This window comes from Sycon ciliatum, chromosome 3, assembly GCF_964019385.1.
Source record: "Sycon ciliatum chromosome 3, ocSycCili1.1, whole genome shotgun sequence".
Classification (NCBI taxonomy): Eukaryota; Metazoa; Porifera; class Calcarea; order Leucosolenida; family Sycettidae; genus Sycon; species Sycon ciliatum.
This window is the reverse complement of record NC_088645.1, coordinates 6043421-6063850: the sequence shown is the minus strand read 5'-3', so window position 1 is coordinate 6063850 and position 20430 is coordinate 6043421. Positions and strand designations below refer to the sequence as shown.

The 20430-nt window shown below is 49.6% G+C and overlaps 1 protein-coding gene and 1 non-coding gene across 2 annotated transcripts; both read left to right on the top strand.

Annotated features, from left to right (window-relative positions):
* Positions 1 to 48: 48 nt before the first annotated feature.
* On the top strand, positions 49 to 10002 carry LOC135811262 (fumarate hydratase class I, aerobic-like). The gene is made up of 8 exons (XM_065324472.1): positions 49 to 667; positions 3124 to 3273; positions 3642 to 3872; positions 4874 to 5017; positions 5718 to 5828; positions 6012 to 6218; positions 7796 to 7915; positions 8711 to 10002. The coding sequence occupies exons 1-8, from the start codon at positions 155 to 157 to the stop codon at positions 8924 to 8926; spliced, it is 1692 nt and encodes a 563-aa protein (XP_065180544.1). The 5' UTR covers positions 49 to 154; the 3' UTR covers positions 8927 to 10002.
* Positions 10003 to 10806: 804 nt separating this feature from the next.
* Positions 10807 to 10879, top strand: Trnam-cau (transfer RNA methionine (anticodon CAU)). The gene has a single exon. It is a non-coding gene; the product is annotated as a tRNA-Met (tRNA).
* Positions 10880 to 20430: the final 9551 nt, after the last annotated feature.

Here is a 20430-nt window from a genome sequence, read left to right as displayed (position 1 = left end):
GAGTCCCGACAAAGAAAGAAACTTTCGAAAGATTTTTTATTTTGCAAGATGTCAGCAAGCTTGCTTCAAATCTTCAAGCAAACACACACAAACACCGCAAGAGCTTGTGCCTGCTTCTTGTCGAGGGTGGGCTCCTGCGGACTTTCAAGCTATCATGGCCTTGCTTATGAGGTGCGCGAGTCGCCTCAGCAGTCCGCTGAGGCTTCAGGCCATTCGCCTTGCCTCCACGGCGCCTACTTTCCACTATGAAGACATAATGTCTCCGAAGACAGCCAACGATGTTGGAATTTCCTACCGAAAACTACCTTCGTCTGAGGGTTTGGTGACGGTGAAGGACGGCTTTACGGTCGTGCAGCCTGAAGCTCTGCGACTTTTGTCCAAACAGGCTATGATCGACATTGCTCATTTGCTTCGTCCTGCTCATTTGAAGCAACTCTCCTCCATCTTAGATGACCCGGAGGCGAGCGACAACGATCGTTTCGTGGCCTTTCAGCTGCTGAAGAACGCGAACATTGCTGCTGGTATGAAGTTGCCCGGCTGTCAGGATACAGGCACGGCTATCGTGATGGGCAAACGTGGCCGTCGCGTCATGTGTGATGAGGATGAATCATCGCTTTCTCATGGCATTTATGATGCATACACGCAACGCAATCTCCGCTACTCACAGGTAGGCACTCCGCATGTGGTATATGTACACGTACGTAGTACTCCGAAGTACCACTTGTCACTGGCCAATGGACTATGGACCCGTAAGCAATGAAACAGTGGGGATGCCCTGCATTGCTGTAAATCTCTCAAGCAGCCGAGTCCATTGGCAACAGACCCAACACTATCTGGCATGAGTGTACCCACCAACCAAACTAGCTGACACACACACACGCACTCACACATTTTAACTAGGGCTCAAACGGTCACGGTTTTACCCCTGACGGTTAACTGCTAAGCTAACGGTCGGTTAACCGGTTATAACCTATAAGCCACGGCAATCCTGCGGACTCTTTTTTAACCGTATATTTGACTATACTTATTCAAAAAATATGTACCCTATTCAGTATACAACGCACACATGTACATTCTCTTGCATGCTCATTCATACATACATGTACTCTCACACCAAGAGACCAGATATGACCGAGTTGACAGCCCAGAAATTGCGTACGCGTGCGACAGCCTGCGAAAGTGCACACTTTGCAACGATCTGATACTTGAAAAATTGACTGAAAAGTTACTGCGTAACCGTTATCTTTATCGGTTAACCGTTAATTCTTCGTAACCGGTCTGCAACCGGTTAATCGGACTAATCGTTTGAGCCCTAATTTTAACGCCCATCGCCAGAGGCGATGATAGCATATTAGCAATGCTACAGCAGAAGCCATAGCCCCCCCCCCCCCCCCCCCCACACACACACATATGGACACAATTTAATCTGGTCTTCATGGGGAGTGTTCGGTAATCTGCGGTGCCAGCAAAACAAATGCGTAACTTGGTCCCACTCCAAAGCCATACAGCTTGTGAAGTCGGACATGTGTCTGTGATGGTACTAAAATCCCAGCATCGTATTATAATTATGCCCATGCAGGGATCGATTTATCCGGGTTCGCATCGCAGTTTGCGAATCAAAATTCACTGGCTGCGATTCGCTTTTCGTTTTTTATCGCCCAAAACTGCGATGCACTACAAAGACCAGTTGTGTGCAGTCTACATGCGACTGATGTACACACCGCTGACTAGGGAGTAGTATTTTACTACTCCAACCAACTGGCCTGTCCTGCTCAGTCCGCGCGGGTCGCGGACTCGCGGATCGCGCTCTTTCGATTTTGGACACTGCACTAGCACTGGTCGTACATGACTAGACTGCAGTCTTCTGAAGTTTTGTACACGGCGGTGACTTTTCCTGATGTTCTCCTTTCTTCTTTCACTGTCAAGCTCAGTTTGTTTCTGTTCGACAAGGCACAGTTGAAGTAGATGGTTCTTAGTCTCATGTAGCCAACATGTCAGTGAATCTGATCAGTGATTCACTGCCCAGAAGAGGGACAAAGAACTGGACGCGCCAGGAATGTCGATTCGTTTCGATGAAGAAAAGGAGAAAAGCGAAATTCGATGTGCTTTGCACGAAATGTCCCGATCGTTTGAGCGCTTTCCTGAGGTTTCTTTGTCGAAGGAATCAGTGGAACTGCCCTGTTGAAAGACATTGTGTTGTGAAGAACTCGAAGACGGATGGACGCTGAACATGTAACGTGCCCAAGCGAAAACTCTAACGTAAATATTCAGGTTGAACATTCGCTTGGAAAAGCAAATAGCAACTGCAGCTATTGTCCTCTTCTTTACGAAATCCTGCTATTGTACAGCTATACATGTAAACTTATGATGACGGAAAACTGCTAATCAATATTTGGAGTTGCTAGTCAATTGTAAAACTGTGTAGCAGTGACTGCTATGCAAAAAAATCAAAGTAAATCGATCCCTGCCATGTTGCCAAACTGGTTACAAACTGATTTGGTTGGGAACATTTGGAAGTGAAGGATCCATCCTTGGCAGGTGTTCACCACCAGCAGTTCGACTGTACTTGCATCGAGCATGTATGTTATTGCCGCAACAGTACCTTCATGTGCAGTGCACACACAGAACAGATGCATACCCAGCCTGTCCTCCCCCGCCCCCTGGGGTCTTTGGTATTGATAGTATACACTGTACTGTAACGCATTCATGAGGGTAAGGGAGTTGCAAACAGGGGAAGTCTGAAGAGAAAATTGACTGTCGCCACCAGAACTCAAACCAAGGGACCCTTGGCCTCGTTTATGGCCAGCCATGCTCTAACACTAAGCTATTGTTTATTCATATTGTGTACTACAGATGCGCGCGGTGAAATCCGACCCAGAGTGCGTGTTTGGCGCCCTCAACTAGCACGGCCCTTGACGCCCTGGCAGTGGCACGGATGCGGCTGGACGTACGCATGTACGAATTCAATGATGTAATCAGAGCTAGTCCAGAGCGCCACCTTTCCACTTTGGGTCGGATTTCACCGAGCACAACTGTTTTATGTAATGTGCTGCCATGTGCATGTGCTTGTCTTGACGAACCTTTCCATTCATGCTGTATGTGTTTGTGTTACCATGACTACAGGTTGCTCCGTTGGACATGTTCAAGGAAGCCAACACGGGTACCAACCTGCCGGCGCAAATTGACATCTACTCCGTGCCCGGTGATGAGTATAAGTTCATGTTCATTGCTAAGGGCGGCGGCTCTGCTAACAAGACCTTTCTTTATCAACAGGTATGCGGCCAGCTTGGGTGAGCCAACACCTGGTGATGTTCTCCTGCGTACACAAACACACACATGTATGAACATATTGTTCACATGTGCTTGTTGACCCCCTCCCCCCCCCCCCCCCCCACACACACACACACTATACTGTTGTCATGTCTAGTCAGCAGTGATTTATCAGCAATGAGGCTGGTGGTGATGTCGATGACGCTGATGCTAGTGCTGCTGCTGCTTCCGCTGCCACTGTTGCTTTTGATGTGCAGTGCTTGTTACGTGGGCTCCGTGAATCCCCACTTCTAACTCACCAACGCTCAAACTGCTCTCTATTTTTTCTGTTGTCGATCTGCTGGTGTGTGTGTGCGTGTGTGTGCGTCCAGACAAAGGCGCTGCTTAACCCGGAGAAGTTGACGGCGTTTGTTGACGAGAAGATCAAGACGATCGGCACGGCTGCCTGTCCGCCGTACCATCTGGCCATCGTTGTCGGCGGCCTGAGTGCTGAGATGACACTGAAGACGGTGAAGATGGCATCGTGCAAGTACCTCGACGATCTGCCCACCGAGGGCAACTCACACGGACACGCCTTCCGCGACCTGGACTGGGAACAGAAGGCAAGTGTAGATACTAGATAGATACCGACATCAATGTGTGTAGTGATACCAAGGTTTTAAAGTGTTAGGAAGTTAGAGGCCACATGCCACGTACTGCTCTTTTCTCTCCGAAACTCAACACTTGCAAGCCAGATATGAAAAAAAAAAAGAAATCATCAGTCACACCACCGGGACTCGAACCAGGGACCTTGTTATTCGCGAGCAGTGCTCTAACCAACTGAGCTACAGCATGACTCTTACCCTATGTATAAGGTTTTAAAATATATTTAAAAACACCCCCCAATACTGCTCAACTCCCGTATACAGAGCTATCCCGACGTCATCTTTAAAAGATGTAAAGCTACTCGCTCGAGTGCTATACGCCGTTTGCACTGGGTGTCAACGCATCACACGTGTTTCCTTGCACTAGTTCATGCAGAATCAATTGAGGATCTGTCCATCACATGCCCAGAATGCATATGATAATACGTGTACAATGCGCACTGTATTCTAAACATGACGTCAGCTTGAAACTCTGTCGTGAAGACTGGTGTTACCGCACATTGTTTTCCTTGCTGTAGTAGCTTCCCAGGAACCTAAAGACCTTGGCATGTAGAGAATGGATGCCAGAGTTACGATTTTTTTATTTTTACGTTTGGCGTGTTTTCAGTAAAAAAATGACCCGTTTTGCTGGTCCTTAGAGCCCTGGTGCACCTCCCAGCGGCAGTCAAAGGGTTAAGGAGCAGATCTGACCTAAGAACAAGCTTCACAGTTCTCAGAGCATAATTTATACATCAGCATCCTCAACACTGCTCAGGAGATCAATGTTGCAGCTACAAACACAACCATGCACACTGTAGTGTGATTTTTCGAATATCGATGTTTCGAATATCGATGCTGCTGTCTGCATTCGAATATTGTTTCGGGCGCCGGTATTCTAGAATATTCGAATAATTTGAATATTCCTTTGCATCACTACTGTATGCACACGTTCTTGCATGCTGCTGTGTTGTGTATTGCAGGTATTGGAACTGTGTCGTAACACTGGTATTGGTGCACAGTTTGGTGGTAAGTATTTCTGTCATGATGTGCGTGTCATCAGACTGCCTCGCCACGGTGCATCCTGTCCTGTCGGTATCGGTGTCTCCTGCTCGGCTGACAGACAAGTGAGTCATGTGATATTTGGTGTGTGGTTGTCTTTCTTCTCCATGTATGCTGGCTTTCTGTGCTGTGTTTTCTCCAGTGGTCCAATGTGGATCTCTCTCCTCTCTCTCTCTCTCTCTCTCTCTCTCTCTCTCTCTCTCTCTCTCTCTCTCTCTTTCTCTCTCTCTCTCTCTCTCTCTCTCTCTCTCTCTCTCTCTCTCTTTCTCTCTCTCTCTCTCTCTCTCTCTCTCTCTCTCTCTCTCTCTCTCTCTCTCTCTCTCTCTCTCTCTCTTTGGCTCTCTCTCTCTCTCTCTCTCTCTCTCTCTCTCTCTCTGTCTCTGTCTCTGTCTGTCTCTCTCTCTCTCTCTTTGGCTCTCTCTCACTCTCTCTCTCACACGCTCTTCTTTTAGTCTCTCTCTCTCTCTCTCTCGCTCTCTCTCTCTCTCTCTCTCTCTCTCTCTCTCTCTCTCTCTCTCTCTCTCTCTCTCTCTCTCACACACACACACACACACACACACACACACACACACACACACACACACACACGCTCTCCTTTTAGTCTCCATCTCTGTGCATAGTTCTATGTATCTGTACATGTCTGCTTACAGTATGCCTATACAATGTACATCTGTGTACGACTTGATGTATGTATGTGACTTGGTGTGTGTATCTATGGGTGTCTGGGTGTTGGTGTGTATGTGTATGTGTCGTATGTTCTTGTAGATTCTTGGTAAGATCACCCCTGAGGGAGTGTTCTTGGAACAGCTAGAGACAGACCCTGGACAGTACCTACCTCAGGTCACTGAGGATAACCTGAGTGGTGAAGTGGTCAATGTAAGAACTGCATGTCTCTATCTATCGCTATCTCTCTCTCTCTCTCCCCCCCCCCCCCCCCCTCTCTTTCTCTCTGTGACCCTCTTGTCGTGTGCATCTCCGTGCCCCTATGTCCTTGTTCCTGCTCTTGGCATTCACTCCAATGTTCGTTGTTGTGTTTGTTTTTGGCTCATGCTCCTGCAGATTAACCTGAACCAGCCTATGAAGAGCATCCTGAGCACTCTCTCAGAGCATCCTATTCGTACCCGTGTATCTCTAACAGGTACATTAGTGGTGGCACGTGACATAGCGCATGCTAAGCTACAGGAGAGATTGGACAATGGTGAGGGTATGCCGCAGTACATGCTGGACCATCCCGTCTACTATGCCGGACCGGCCAAGACACCGGAGGTTAGCCAATGTGTGTGTGTGTGGGGGGGGGGGGGGGGAGTGTATGGGTGTGTGGTTGTGGGTGTGGCTGGCTGTGTGTGGTGCTTGTGCTTATGTCCAGTCTGACGCGAACCGTGATTTTTTTGTGCCGGGAGATGTGCCGGGAGATGTACAGTCATGGACAAATAAATCCAACCCGTTTGCTGAAAGCAGTGCCAAGGCTCATTCGGCACCTGCGGCCCCTTCCCTGGGTGTTTGGACCCCTTCCCTGGGTGTTTGGACCATGCAAGATGTACATGTATGTACAGTCGTCCCTCTCTAATCCGGTACTTTATAATCCAGCACCCTCGATAAACCAGCACAATTTTCAGTAGCCAAAATGTCCTCTTCATGCACATTGCAGCAGTAAATCAGATTTGTTAATCCAGCACCCTCCCTAATCCAGCAGATTTTCGTGGCACAAATGGTGCCGGATTATAGAGGGACCACTGTATTTGGAATGGAAACGCGGCGCCTCTTTTGATTCGGGGGGCCGGATTTCTTTGTCCACGGCTGTACTTGTACTTGGAAGACTGTTTGTATGTGCAGAGGAATGGGAGCAATTTGGCCAGTAATCCAGTAGAGTGCTCGCCAATGAAACAGTCCTGTCCGTTGCTACAAGCGTACTCTGAGTTTCATGAGTCTTAGTCAGACGACGCCAGACAACATATGAGCAACTCAGCGTACTTGCTCTGGTGCTCTTCACTACTCACTCAGTACTAGTGAGCGTCACTGTGACTTCATGCTCCACCGGATCTACTCCTCTTCTCATATTTATTATGTCTACAGTACTATCTGGTGGCGAAGAACTGGGGGGGGGGGTCAGCCTCCTAGCCTAGACCGTTCTTATTTTCATGTATTACAGTCTATGCACAGTGGAGTCAACGTGTATACATTTTTTTTGTTTTTTGTTTTTACTGAGTACACAACCTACTCGTCAGAAGGGGAGAAGACAACAGAGTATACAATAACAAAACAGCAGGGAGAGTAGGGGCTGCAAAGCAAGCCTGTGCTGGTGAGGCAAGCCCACAACACCGACCTTTGGTCTCGCCGTTAACGTGTGGGCTTGCAGGTATGCTGTGCTTGGTGAAATTCTTGGCTGGTCGTTCTTCCACGCTCCGTCACAGTCTTCAGCGCCCGGCAGTAGTGTATTGGCGTGCGTACAGTACTGTCGGGCGCAGCAAAACCATGCGCCGAAGAAGAACTAAGAGGCTAGAACTTTACCAAGTGCAGGATACTCTTATGTACACGCTTGCTGAACTGTGTATAGACAGTTCTGCATGACAAAATAATATGAACAGCCTAGTCTACTACCTGAACCCGCAGTTCTTCAACACCAGGCAGCACAGGTACCGTACATATTGGAGAGCTGAGGATTGTCGATAACTTCTCTTTTGGAGAGCTGAGGATTGTCATTCACTTCTCTATTGGAGAGCTGGGGATTGTCATTCACTTCTCTACTTCTGATCTCCGTTTGTCATGAACAGTTGTGTTCATTACACGATCATGTCTTCTTGTGTTCGTTTGCTTTGGGTTCCGTGTATTCCTCTTTGTGCCAGGGTATGCCTTCTGGTTCATTTGGCCCTACGACGGCCGGCCGTATGGATAGCTATGTATCAAAGTTCCAGCAAGTCGGTGCCAGTATGATTATGCTGGCTAAGGGCAATAGAAGCAGACAGGTAAGGACCTCTCTGTGGGTGGATGTGTGTGTGTAGGTGTGGCTGTGTGTGTGTGTGTGTGTGTGTGTGTGTGTGTGTGTGTGTGTGTGTGTGTTCGGTTGGTGGGTACGCTTAGGCCAGATAGTGTTGGGTCTGTTGCCACCGGGCTCGGCTGCTTGAAGGTGTATTTTTGCACCTGCCACCAAGCAAGCAAGTATTACCTTCACTGGGGGCAGGGGTAACTGCAGTTGGATCCCCGGACGGATACCCTGATGCCGTCAATCCTTTTTCTGCACCTTGTCCTCGCCGACTTACTGAGGTGTAGTGAGCCCATAAGTGGGATCACTTTCAAGTCCACCCAGAGTTTGGGGATGTCAGGTGGTGTTGGGCGGTTCAATAGCCAATTGAGTCATCTTTCCAAGATGTTTTGAGTCTCTCTCCCCTCTCCCGGGGAGACCCACTGGACCAGTTTTGGCAGGGAGCGAGTGCAGTACAGTGTGTGTGTGTGTCTCTCTCTCTCTCTCTCTCTCGCTCTCTCTCTCTCTCTCTCTCGCTCTCGCTCTCTCTCTCTCTCTCTCTCTCTCTGTATAGATATGTGTCTGTGTGTGTATGTGTGCCGGTGGGCATTGTTCGCATACATACATACATACATACATACATACATACATACATACAAAGTCATCATGCAAGCAAGTGTTCACGTGAGAGGGACCCTGCAAGCAGACGCTGCTTGCCTGGTGGGGACATGGGAGCCTATAAGATCTTGTTCTGACCTGTTGTTGTCATCTTCGTTTGTTCTTGTTCTTGTTGTTGAAGGTCACCAAGTCCTGCAAGCAACACGGCGGCTTCTACCTTGGCAGTATCGGCGGACCAGCCGCATTGCTTGCGCAGGAGTCCATCAAGAAAGTTGAAGTACTCGAATATGCTGAGCTGGGCATGGAGGCTATCTGGAAGGTTGAGGTTGTCGACTTTCCCGCTTTCATCGTTGTCGACGACAAGGGAAACGATTTCTTTGAGAAATGGCAGGTGTAGGAGATGACGGGGAAGAAGGTCCCTGCCGAGCAAGGAATTCAGGTAGGCCCAGGCGTTGGGTTCCTCTACTGGTGTTAGCGTGTGAGTGTGTGGCGCATGCTGGCTGTGAAGCAACGTGCTGAAACAGACAAACACACACACGATGTGTACAGCGGGGGTGTGTGTGTGTTTGTGCATGTGAGCACACACACACACACACACACACACACACACACACACACACACACACACACACACACACACACACAAACACGCCCCTAACTGGACAGCGCACTATTTGAACGGTTTAGTATGGTGAAGTAATTGGAAGCTCCCCTCCACCATGTACTAGCTAGAATCCTGTAGCAACATCAGAGAGATCAACCTAAGCACTTGCCACTTGTCTGTGGGCCATGTTGAAGACTTGCCACCACCTGTCTTGCTGTGTGGATCATGCCACTGTGGATCATGTCACCATCATCCCGGACATACCCACGTCACATCCTGTCGTATCTCCTCACCATAGCATCAGTAGCATCACCACCACGAGTATGTCCAAGTGAAGTGCAGCGCTCGCTGTTGCATCGTGTCTACACAATGGTGCTCATCCGCTGGCCGCCTTGTGCGCTTATCGTCCGTGTGTTTCCCGTACGCCTTGCTGTATTCTCCCACCGCAATCTTAATGTCAACTTACACACACGCACACACACACATACACACACACACACACACACACACACACACACACACCGCAGCACACCACATATCTATATTTACCATGCCCTTTTCGGCAGCAGCTGTTCATAACTGCATTGATTCGTTGCAGAGCAGCAGCTGGACTCTGCGAGAGTTATCCCCGCTGCTGATTATGTTTACTTTGCTAATAAATTGCTATTGCTCTTGCTATTGTTATTTTAGAATTGCGATCAACAGAATTGCTATTGTTATAATTATGCTGCTTAGATCCACCAATTATGTACCTGATCTGAAGTGTACGTGTGATTTGTCAATGTGCCTGACTCCACATGTGTACATGTGCACAATGTTGGCTCTGCGCGAGCTTTATTCTGCAGTTTGCAATGAAGACAGTCCTTAATTTTAATGACATCATCACGTGTGTGTGGGGGGGGGGGGGGGGGCGCTCGTGTGTATGGAGTGGCAAACTCGTGCTTGTAATACCACTTCATACCAACATCTAGACGGGTGATGTATTGACCATGTAACCATAATAATGTCCTCTACCCACAATGATGATTGTCTTGGCATTCAGCTCACATTTGGGCAAATGGTTGGGACCAGGGTGGGAGTTTCAGGGCCATGCATGCTGGCTCTTCGGAGTTTGGTTACTTGCACGACGTGATGCCGTGTGCATAGTGTATAGTGCCGTGTGCATAGTGCCGTGTGCATAGTGCTGTGTGCATAGTGCATAGTGTCGTGTGCATAGTGCTGTGTGCATGGTGCATAGTGCATACAGTTTTGCTGATGTGGATTTACCTCACTCCTCGTCTCGACATTGCGGAGCAGAAGAACTGTCCGAATGAAATTCCATTCTCACAGCAAGCTTCCCTGTCATTAAAATAAAGTAATGTGACCAAGTATGTATACCCAAGAGTCCATAAAAATGTTTATGGACTCTTGTTGTCTTGGTATAACTAAAAAGAGGAAATTTGAACGAATACTGGTACAGCTGTACCAGTACATGTATTCACAACTCCCTGTCCACACCCTCTACAATCTCTACTTGTAAGTTGTAGGCCTCTGTGCATGATTTTGATGCCGTCAGTACACAGTTGTTGGTCCCAAAGGGCTCGGCGAGTCACACGGTTGACTGGCTCCTTATATGGCCAAGCGCCTGGGGTCATTGTGGTCAAGTCGCGTTCATATGCGTGTGTCTTTCAGCTGCCTCCTTAGCGCAGTAGGCAGCGCGTCAGTCTCATAATCTGAAGGTCGTGAGTTCGATCCTCACAGGGGGCACTTTCTTTTTCTTTTTTTTCTTTCTCCTGATCCTGATCTTAGTCCACATCGTTGCTAGTGCTGCGCTGTTGCTCGCTTCGGCTTTTGTTGTTTCTGCTGCTCTCTTTTGTACAGTTTTTGATGGTTTGCTTGTGTAGCTGTGTATCTGCAGTTTGTCATGCCTTGAGCACACTACACGGTAAGCCAACGCACGCACCCACACGGCCACACCCACCTGACCCCCACACACGCACACACGGGCCCGCATCCTTAAGTCAGTGCACACTACAAACGAAGAAAGTGTCACACACACACTGAAAGTGAAAGTAGCGTCAGCGAACCACACAAACACCAACGAATGCTGATCACACCGATTCTGCCACACTGTTACATGCACTTGAAGTACAGTGCTGGCAACTGAAATCCGACCCCTGCGCGGTGGGTTCACATTCTAGCGGTCTCTGTTTCGTAGTTTTACCATCCCGTGTTGGGTCTTTGCGATGTGAGCGCACCGCTGAGGGGGTCGGATTTCAGTTGCCAGCACTGTATATGGCTGCACAGTAGCATACCGTGGTGTACCACGCACTGCTGCTGTCACGCCGTGCCCTGCTATGGGCCTAAGCAATAGTTCGTCTTACACCGAGTACTTACCTAGCAGATGACACACTCCATACTGTGTTCACAGTCCGTGGAGTTTGTGTCTTTTGCCAGTTTTGGCAATGGAGCAGCTGCGCCGGCAGGCTCGGACGCTGTCTGGTCACGTGACTTGAGATCTCCGGCATAACGACTATTGGCAGTATTGCCAGCAGGCATATGCAACTAAGAGTACAGCCATGAAACCTTGGTTTCATGCAGGGAGTCGTAAAATACCGGTATTTTACGACTCCTTGGTTTCATGTACATGTTGTAGCTGCGCCAGGGAGTCCTAAAATATCTTATCAGTAGAGCTGATTACACCACTCCCTCCCTGTCTCGCCTATAAAGATAGAGGACGAGCTCACCATGCTGGCCGTCACTTCTCTCAGGCTGAAATAAAACACTGTTTTTTTCGTCCGTACCCTCGACCTCGGGCAGTGAAGGATGTGTGCCTGCAGCACACTGACTGCCATCACGCTGTTCTCTGTCCTAACATGATGCGGTCGGTGTCCACTATCCATCATGCAGCATGCTGCACAACCCCACGAACACTGAGCAAGCTGAGACTTGCAAGCTGAGACTTGCAAGCTGAGACTTGCAAGCTGAAACTTGCAAGCTGTTGTCAGGTCGAACAGGCATTGCAAGGCTGCATGGCATTGAAACGCTTCCGAGCTGCGTCCCAGAAATCGCCTATCCCAATCAGATGATTACATTCCCTGTCGGAGAGACCAGCAATATCCCGCGGGTCGGTCAATTTCGTGCAGTCGTCAACACCACCCCAGGACAACATTAGCAACAATTTAGCTCAGAGTGAATCCAGGGCACTACTAGCTTGAGGACAGCAACATGTTGTCAGGGCTTCTTGCACACGTTGCACAATCCATCATGGCGGCAGGAACGTGCAGAACAGCACCATCATTGTCGTCGTCGTTGGAGGCAAGATGCTCGCGGCGAGAAGAGACACAAATCACGCGTGTGCGCGGATGCGGCTCTATCCACAGTACCTCGGGGCAGTCGGTCAGTCTGGGAGCTAGGTGTGCTGCAGGTGCAGTCGGTCAGTCTGGGAGCTACAAGTAGGTGTGCTGCTCGTGCATGTTCTAGGCTCTCGGTTGCAGACGCACCGCAATGACAATGTTCCTACCCTGGCTATGTCAGTGTACAGTGTAAGTAGGCTACGAAGGAAGCACGCAGAATGCTATAGCGCAGACTTGGAGCAATGGATACGGTAGTAACAACCAGGGAGTAGTACAATAGTATTGTACTACTCCCTGGTTGTTACTAGAGTATTATAACCTCCCAGACCAGAGGCTTATACATGACTGTACACTCTTGGCACTGTAATAATCATAACCATTCCACTCAACCCCATCATGCACCCACGTCCACTAGCGCTGGCAGGAACATTTCACGCCTACGGGTAATAGTATTAGTAATACATGCACATGCAATGTACCATTTCGGCGCTGAACATGAGGAGTGAAGCCCCCACATGCGCGTGGACATGATGATTTGGGTTTGTATTTACTTGTGTTTGAAACGCTAAGACTGGAGAACGACATGAACTCTGAGAAGGTTTACCGTTCCTCGGCATACCAGGGATACTACCTGGGAAAGTGGTTGCTTCCAGATTCCTACACCGGAGCTCGCGCTTTCCCGTAACGATATCAACTTATACCTGATATCATTATCTGGGAATCATATTATATTAAAATTAAACTCTGTATTAAACTCCTTCTACAGCACTTATAATACTGTATGTATGCACAGGTAGGGGAGGAGGGAGTGGTGGTGTTTGTGTGTGCAACGGGCAGGGCGGGGGGGGGGGTGTATGCACAGGACAGGGGGGGGGGGGGGTTGTATGCACAGGTACAATCATATGTATAGCGTCATGTACCGTAGTAGCAATGGAGTTCAACTGTCGAGGTGCTGACTATTGCCCTGATGTCGTAGTGTTGTGGCTACGTTGTTACCGTTCTTGTCTGTGCTGTTGTACATAAGCATGAACATAATGCATGATCATGTACCACAGACACGTTAGCATTGTGTTTTACATCATGTATAACAACACACTGATTGTGTACCGCAAAGAGCACTCGTGTGCCTCTTCGAATTCTGCAGCACGGGCGTGACATTATTGTCTCTGCGTGCCCACTGCCCAAGCGTCGCTGCATGGACAGCCTGTCATTGTCAGACGAGACACGTGTATGTTTCTCACACATACCATCAACATTCAAGATAATGGCCACATGCTTATTTTCCTGGGAGAGAGAGAGAGAGAGAGAGAGAGAGAGAGAGAGAGAGAGAGGGGGGGGGAGAGAGAGAGAGGGAGAGAGAGAGAGAAAAGTTTGATGCTCTTCTTCCTACCAGACGGTAATCGGTTCCTATTACTATTAAACACAGGTACTTTGTATCAGAATCACACGTCTCCTTTTGCAAGTTTGGTGTAAATTCCAACTGTTACTTGGCATAATCAGCATTCGCACGTATGATTCCGCTGAATGTGAGATCCAACTAATAAAGAATACATACATACATACATACATACATACATACATAACACGACACGTGTTTTCACTGGCCATGTAATACCAGGGAGGGGTAAACTACTGGTGGCGAATCGTTTTTTTATCCCAATAATTAATTAAAACCATCAAAAATAGGGCATAGAGCAACAGCAAATGAAGGTAAGTACGCAAGAAACACCCAATGTGCTATAAAAGAAGACGAAAAGAAAGAGACAAAGAGTGAATGAAGTCTCACACACTTTTCAGTGAAGAGCATAACATAGAAACCACAATAAAAGCGATCAAACCCCATTCAAACGTGGATACACCACGGTACCCTGCTGGTGTTACTACAAGACTATCCGGAGCATTGACTCTGCGTAATTATTTGCCCACAGGCCTTTTTGAGGCTGACGGAGGCTCTGTGATCGAGCGCACTGCATGAAACACCCACCCAGTGACACCGAGCTGTCATCAACACAATGAAAGAATTTGGCAATGAAAGAATTCACAAATGTAGGCGGAATCGGCCCATCCCTAATACCACTGGACATGAATCAAAAACAACCATTGACAGCTGTTGCCAAGTTTGTCCTGTTTGGATTAAAACCATGAACGATGTACGCGTGTACCCTTTGTGCTCGCCAACACGAACCGTCTCCAAGCTGTCCTTTCTTTTGTAGTCGTGCGGGGCGGGGTGGGACCAGCGGCAGTAGGGCATTGGCAACTCGTCATGTTATGCAAATGACGCACAATCAGGGCATATTCCCGCTACTTTGCACGACAGACAATTACATCGTGCCGGAACAACGACTACATACTCCCTAGGAAGTGCTGGATAGTAGTCTGCAGATGAAGCACGCCACTTTTAGATGTGAAAGTGAGACAGGATGCGATGGAGGTTGGATTTATCCTGACCAGGAGCGTATCAACATGATAACGGCAGGATACGAGATCTCACTCACGGCCGCTCAGCGTGGTCATGGCTGTCTCCACCGCTTTCCCTTCGCCTCTCAGCTTGCCCGCTGGGCTGCTCCTGATTGCGTCGCACTGTACACACCTAATGCGGTTGTTTACAACGGGCGGAAATGGGAATGTCGCGTCCTATGACTCCGCGTTCATAGCTACATGCACCTAACACTTTGTCAATAGAAATAATAATTCAATGGATTTGCTACGCGGATGTGTGATTTTGAAATTCAATCTCTGTGGATACAGGTGTGGGCAGCTGAGCACTTTCTCCTGTTTCTGTTTGCTAAGCCAATAGCTCCTGGTGACATTCCAAAATTGAACCGTGACTGTGTGTGTCTCTCTCTTTGCGCGCGTGTGTGTATGTGCGTGTGTGTGCGTGGGATCATGCGTGTGCGTGTTGAGGGCGACCGGTCGCGCGAGGGCCAAGCGGCGGTTCAGCGAAACCGGCACACAGCCGGCACAGCGATCGGCTCTGATGTGATTGCTGGCTGGTGGAGCGAACCGAGCTGCCTTTCGACACATTACCGACCCGTCCGCGTCCAGCAGAACATACATAACACACATGACCACGCTCACGCATTGCAACATGCAATCGTGTAGAGCCTTTGTGAGCGCGCAGTCCAATCGATATCTGACTTCACTTTCAGCACCAAAACGGGAGCGAGAAGGTAGCAGAGCTAAGCTTTGGAAGGCAGTCAACGCGACGATGAGGGTGATGAAGATGATATGCAGTGATGACAGGCCGTGCTTGAGCAAATATACTCTCTTCGGGCATACATCCCGTGAAACTCCAAGCGGTTCCCAGCGCAATATCCGCACCTTTCCTGTGGTGTCCATATATGGTGCTAACGAAGTGAAGGCCGCACAGTTCTGGCGGGGCTCTGCTTGGAGAAGGGAACATGGTCGCCGCTGCAAAAGAGGACGGGGGTTTGGTAACTAGACCACCAACACGATCCTCTTTCTTCCCGTTGGCTGGCCTGGGGCGTGATTGAACCAGCTCACCCCATCAACGGTTTGGAACTGAAGTTCTGCCACAAGCCGCGTTATAATAATTATTATGTTACACGTATGAGTATGATGTTCTGAGCATACTCTGAGTCTACTCAGATAGGCACCTCACCGGGCTCACGCTAGAATAGTACCATTTACCATGTTCAATCACCAGTGCAAGTGATAACTGATAATGTGTGACGTCACAGGTGACCGTAATCACCACAATTACAGCCAGCCATTCTGGCCTGGTGGGAAGGCAATGGTGTCTTGGTTCGTCTCTAGGGAACCCAGGGAGTGTTGGCATGCGTTAGCAATTACTTAGCATTAGCAACATTGCATTCCTCTTGAGATCCAGACAGAAAAGGTTTGGTGGCTCGCTGGCTGGTCAGAGAGGCGCAGCGGACACGTGCTGACTTGTCGCTTGCTCCATAACACAGTGTGTCATTATCCAGAACGTTCGTAGGCAATGCGTTCGTGCTGCACTAACACGATTGTAATGTGAAGAGCGATGTCGACTCTCTAGTATTAGCCAGAGAGGTCAAAGCATGGTAGTATTGATGGCGGCAATTTTTTTTAAATATCATTGTGCTGTGGCGCATGGCCATATGGGTTAGTCTCTAACTCTCTCGCCTGCTTCTCTGGCCCGCTACCCCCCCCCCCCCCCCAAACCGGCTAATGACTCGCTCAGCAACACAGGTTTACCCGGCAGTACGGCGGTCGGCCATGAGACGCAGGAATTGCCCTGCACTGCACTGCACTGCACTGCACTGCGTCGCTACTATTCTGCTCAGATCCAGTACTAAAATGCACGATAGTCATAATATTATAATAACTGGCGTGTGTGCTAGTACACTGTCAGTAGCAGTGGTCTGCAATACAACATAATAGACTGCTATGCATGCCACAGTAGCACGAAAGCGATCCAGTTAGACTGATTTACACGTCGTGGCATGTGTTCCAACAGACACGTGTTGATCACGATGACGAGTTTCTCGGCGGCAGCGTCGACGCGGCGCAAGCGCAGCCTAGAGCTCTCCTTTCGTCATGAATCAACCGCTCTGCGTCGCTAAGCGTCTCTTCGATCATTTGACTACACCTGTGTGCACCACTAACAGGCCAGTGTGTAGAGTGCACGAGTGGCTATTAGCAGTATTAGCAGTATTAGCAGTATTGTCACAGACCTGGGTCAACATCATTAGCCGAGTTTGTTCATACCGCACTGCTACCTAAACTAGTAAAAGTACCAGTACTGTAGCAACACACGCGCAGGTGCGAGCACTTTACGCGGGATTACTGCTAGCTAGCTCTAGTCTCAGTCATAGTGAGCTGAGGTTTCGGTAGGCGGACCCAGAAACCGCTAGGATTGCCTGTCAGGACGGCCCGGGCCACCCTAGGCCTAACCCTGCAGCCTGGCCTGCAACACCTGCAGCTGCTGCTGGATAGCATTTCAGTTTCAGTTTCAAGCAGCAGCGACCGCCAGGCTGCTTCACGCCAACACCGGCTGCTTGTGCTGGGCTCACTAATCTGCAGCAGTTTGTTTTAACAGGTACGGTCGCGGCTGACCACCTATCCCATTATGCTGCTGCGGCTGGCCCAGTTGTACGCGAAGAATTGCCACCATCACTGGCATCAGCCACAGAACAGCGAGCGTAGGCAGAGCAGTCAGTGAAAGCACTCAGGGTACATCGGTACTGTGCTTCAATTCTTCTCTTGTGTCCGCCTGCAAGGTGACTGACTAATCGATGTTACAAGCATTGTTGCCTAGTTTGCGCTCGGATTGAACAAAAGACTACAAGCTACAAGACACGCTGTTAGACAAGACGTTAGACAACAGCAGTGAGGACATCGCATGCTGGTGTAGCGTACCGTGGTCGGGCGGTGCTGCGAAGGAGGTGGCGTTCTGGACTGAGCTTGTTGTTTGCAAGCAGTGGAGCAACCCGCGACGTCCTCTGTACGATTAATTACAGGACGGCGCCGTCACCACCGTAGAGCGGTGGCTTTGTGGGCACGTCCTCTGCTGTTTGTTGGGTGGCTGTAGCCGCGAGGAAGGTACAAGCGGAGACGCTGTAGGTGATCGTGTCTTGTAGCACTGTGCTGGTCATGTCTCCTCTAGGGGTTCTCACACCAATCGCTCTGCTTCGTGTCTTGCTGACTCTAACCTACCTGGGTGCGTATGAGGCAGCAGCGCAGGGGCAATGGAACGTTCCGCAGCCCCAACACTCACCTATCGCCCAACACTATGGTGGGTTTCATCCGCAACAGCAGCAGCAGCAGCAGCACAACCCATTCGGAGCACCCTGGCAGGGTGGTGGCGGTGGTGGAAGCAATGGGTTCGGAGGTGGAGTTGTGACTATGGTGCAGGATCGCCTGATGGCGCAGCAGCTCAGGGGTGGTCAGCGACGTCACTTCGAGATCTCAGTACCGAAGGGTGGCAGCGTAGGAATTACTGTGCATCCACGGCGAGGCGCCATTACGTGGAATATCTCACACGACAACGTCTTCATGATGCAGCATCCGTTCTTCACGCACGTTCTGTATGCACCCCTACCCAATAACAACAACAACAACAACAATGGACACACGAGATTCCGCCGCCAAGCCAAGGAGGAAAAGCTGAGGCGCACAAAGAGACAGTATTACTCCGGGGCGGTAAGGTCAAATTTCGATTTCGACGTCACAGAGCTGAATGCTGGTAATGGTCGGAGCATAGGTGTTGGCTCTATCAACTACATCAAAGAGGACATGGGAGGTGTCTACACGATGGAGGTAGCTAACCAGCGCATGAACGAAGTGGCTAGTTTCTATATCTATGCCACACTCCGTCCCAGCACGAGTCCCTATCCTCGTGTGCCAGACGACCCCCAAGCCAGGGTCGGGACACTAGAGGCGACTGCTCTGAACGTCGAATGGCAGCCAGTCCGGCAGCGGTATCAGATGCGCACCGAGTATTGCGTACTGTATCATGAAGCACGTAGTCATCAACGCTCGGACGTTCACAGTAGTCCGTACGCTGACCAATTCCAGCAGGCGACCACAGTCAAAGAGCGCTGCGACCGCCGCCCGTTTGCCCGCCTTTCCAACCTCAGACCCCAGACCGAATACCACATTGACGTCATGGCTCGTGACGTCATGACTCGGCGTATGACCACGTACATTGGTGTGAAGGCGGCGACCCTTTCACCTCAGCAACACCGTGCAAGAACCGTACTGTCCAATCACCAGGGACAACAGCCGAACGCCGCGGTGGCACTACCGGGTCACCACAACACCTTCCCAGCCGTTGCACAGAGTCCGGGTCCCAGACAGGAGATGGTACCTCCTAACGGGGCGGAGGTACTCAGCCCCGACCTTCTTCAGGCAAACCCCTCAGCTCAGAATACTGGTGGTGGTGCTGGTGGTGGTGCTGCTGCTGGTGAACTCTTCGACGAAGTGGCCAAGGAAGAAGGCAAAATGGAAGAAGAGCATGTTCTGCCTCATGATCCAAACTCCTCGGGTCGGTTTGATGACAACTCGAGTGCTGCCAGTTCGCTCACCACACCACGTCTAGGTCTGATCTCCGTGAGTGTATTGTACCTGGCCATTGGTGTCCTATCTGCAGGATGCTATGGATTTACATTGTGACCATCATGCACTCTACGTACGCCATCAGCAACACTCACCGACACGGCATGACTATCCGGACTGGTAGCAGTAGGCCTTTATGGCAGCAGTAAGTGCGCCTCCCCGCTAGCTATACACCTCCCCGCTAGCTATACACCACCAACATCCACTAGTGCTGGTTACTTGTAAGTGCGCGGAAAGCAGCTCAGCACACACTGCTCGCAATAACCATGGCAGCGCCATCCTAGAACAGAGCACCAAAGTATTCCCGGTATCCCGCTCACACCGTCCTATACGTATATGGAAAGTTCTAATGATGTTGAATCCTCTGCTTGACAGAACTCTCTATTGTGAGACGAGCAGGAAATTCGTTGATAGTTGTCAGTTTTAATGGCCAGAATCGTAAATGGAATATCACGTGGCTTGCAGGACGAGATTGCATCAGAAATGGTAAATGATTCCGTGGCTGGATGTGTCGATGCTGCGAGCATCATGAGTTCAGTCTCATTGCGAGCAATTACAGTTGCACGCAGCCATAATTATAAGATAGTATATACCTGTATCTTGTTGAGAGCACCTTTATCGTCATGATATCTTCTACACATATACATGTATGAGCACTGAGTACTCCCTTGCTGAGTACAGTGATGAAATCCCTATAAACCCTACAGTAACAATTGACCAGTGTAAGGTGCTTTGTTCAGACTTCTTGTCGACGATCTTCATCTATGCACGCGCAGTACGTGTGAGACTGGATCGCGTGTATGTGGATTGTGGACATGCCAGTGGCAGATCTGCACGGTCGTGGTCCGCCCGCCTTGTATAATGCGTTTTATCAGTTTTCCTCTCCTGCAACTGTGGTCCAGC

What these genes read in the sequence shown, in the direction of transcription:
- LOC135811262 (XM_065324472.1), top strand. Translation starts at nt 155, where the DNA reads ATGGCCTTGCTTATGAGGTGCGCGAGTCGCCTCAGCAGTCCGCTGAGG. An exon ending in AGACCTTTCTTTATCAACAG is followed by an intron (nt 3,274 to 3,641) that starts GTATGCGGCCAG and finishes GTGTGCGTCCAG; the next exon opens with ACAAAGGCGCTGCTTAACCC. An exon ending in AGGGCAATAGAAGCAGACAG is followed by an intron (nt 7,916 to 8,710) that starts GTAAGGACCTCT and finishes TTGTTGTTGAAG; the next exon opens with GTCACCAAGTCCTGCAAGCA.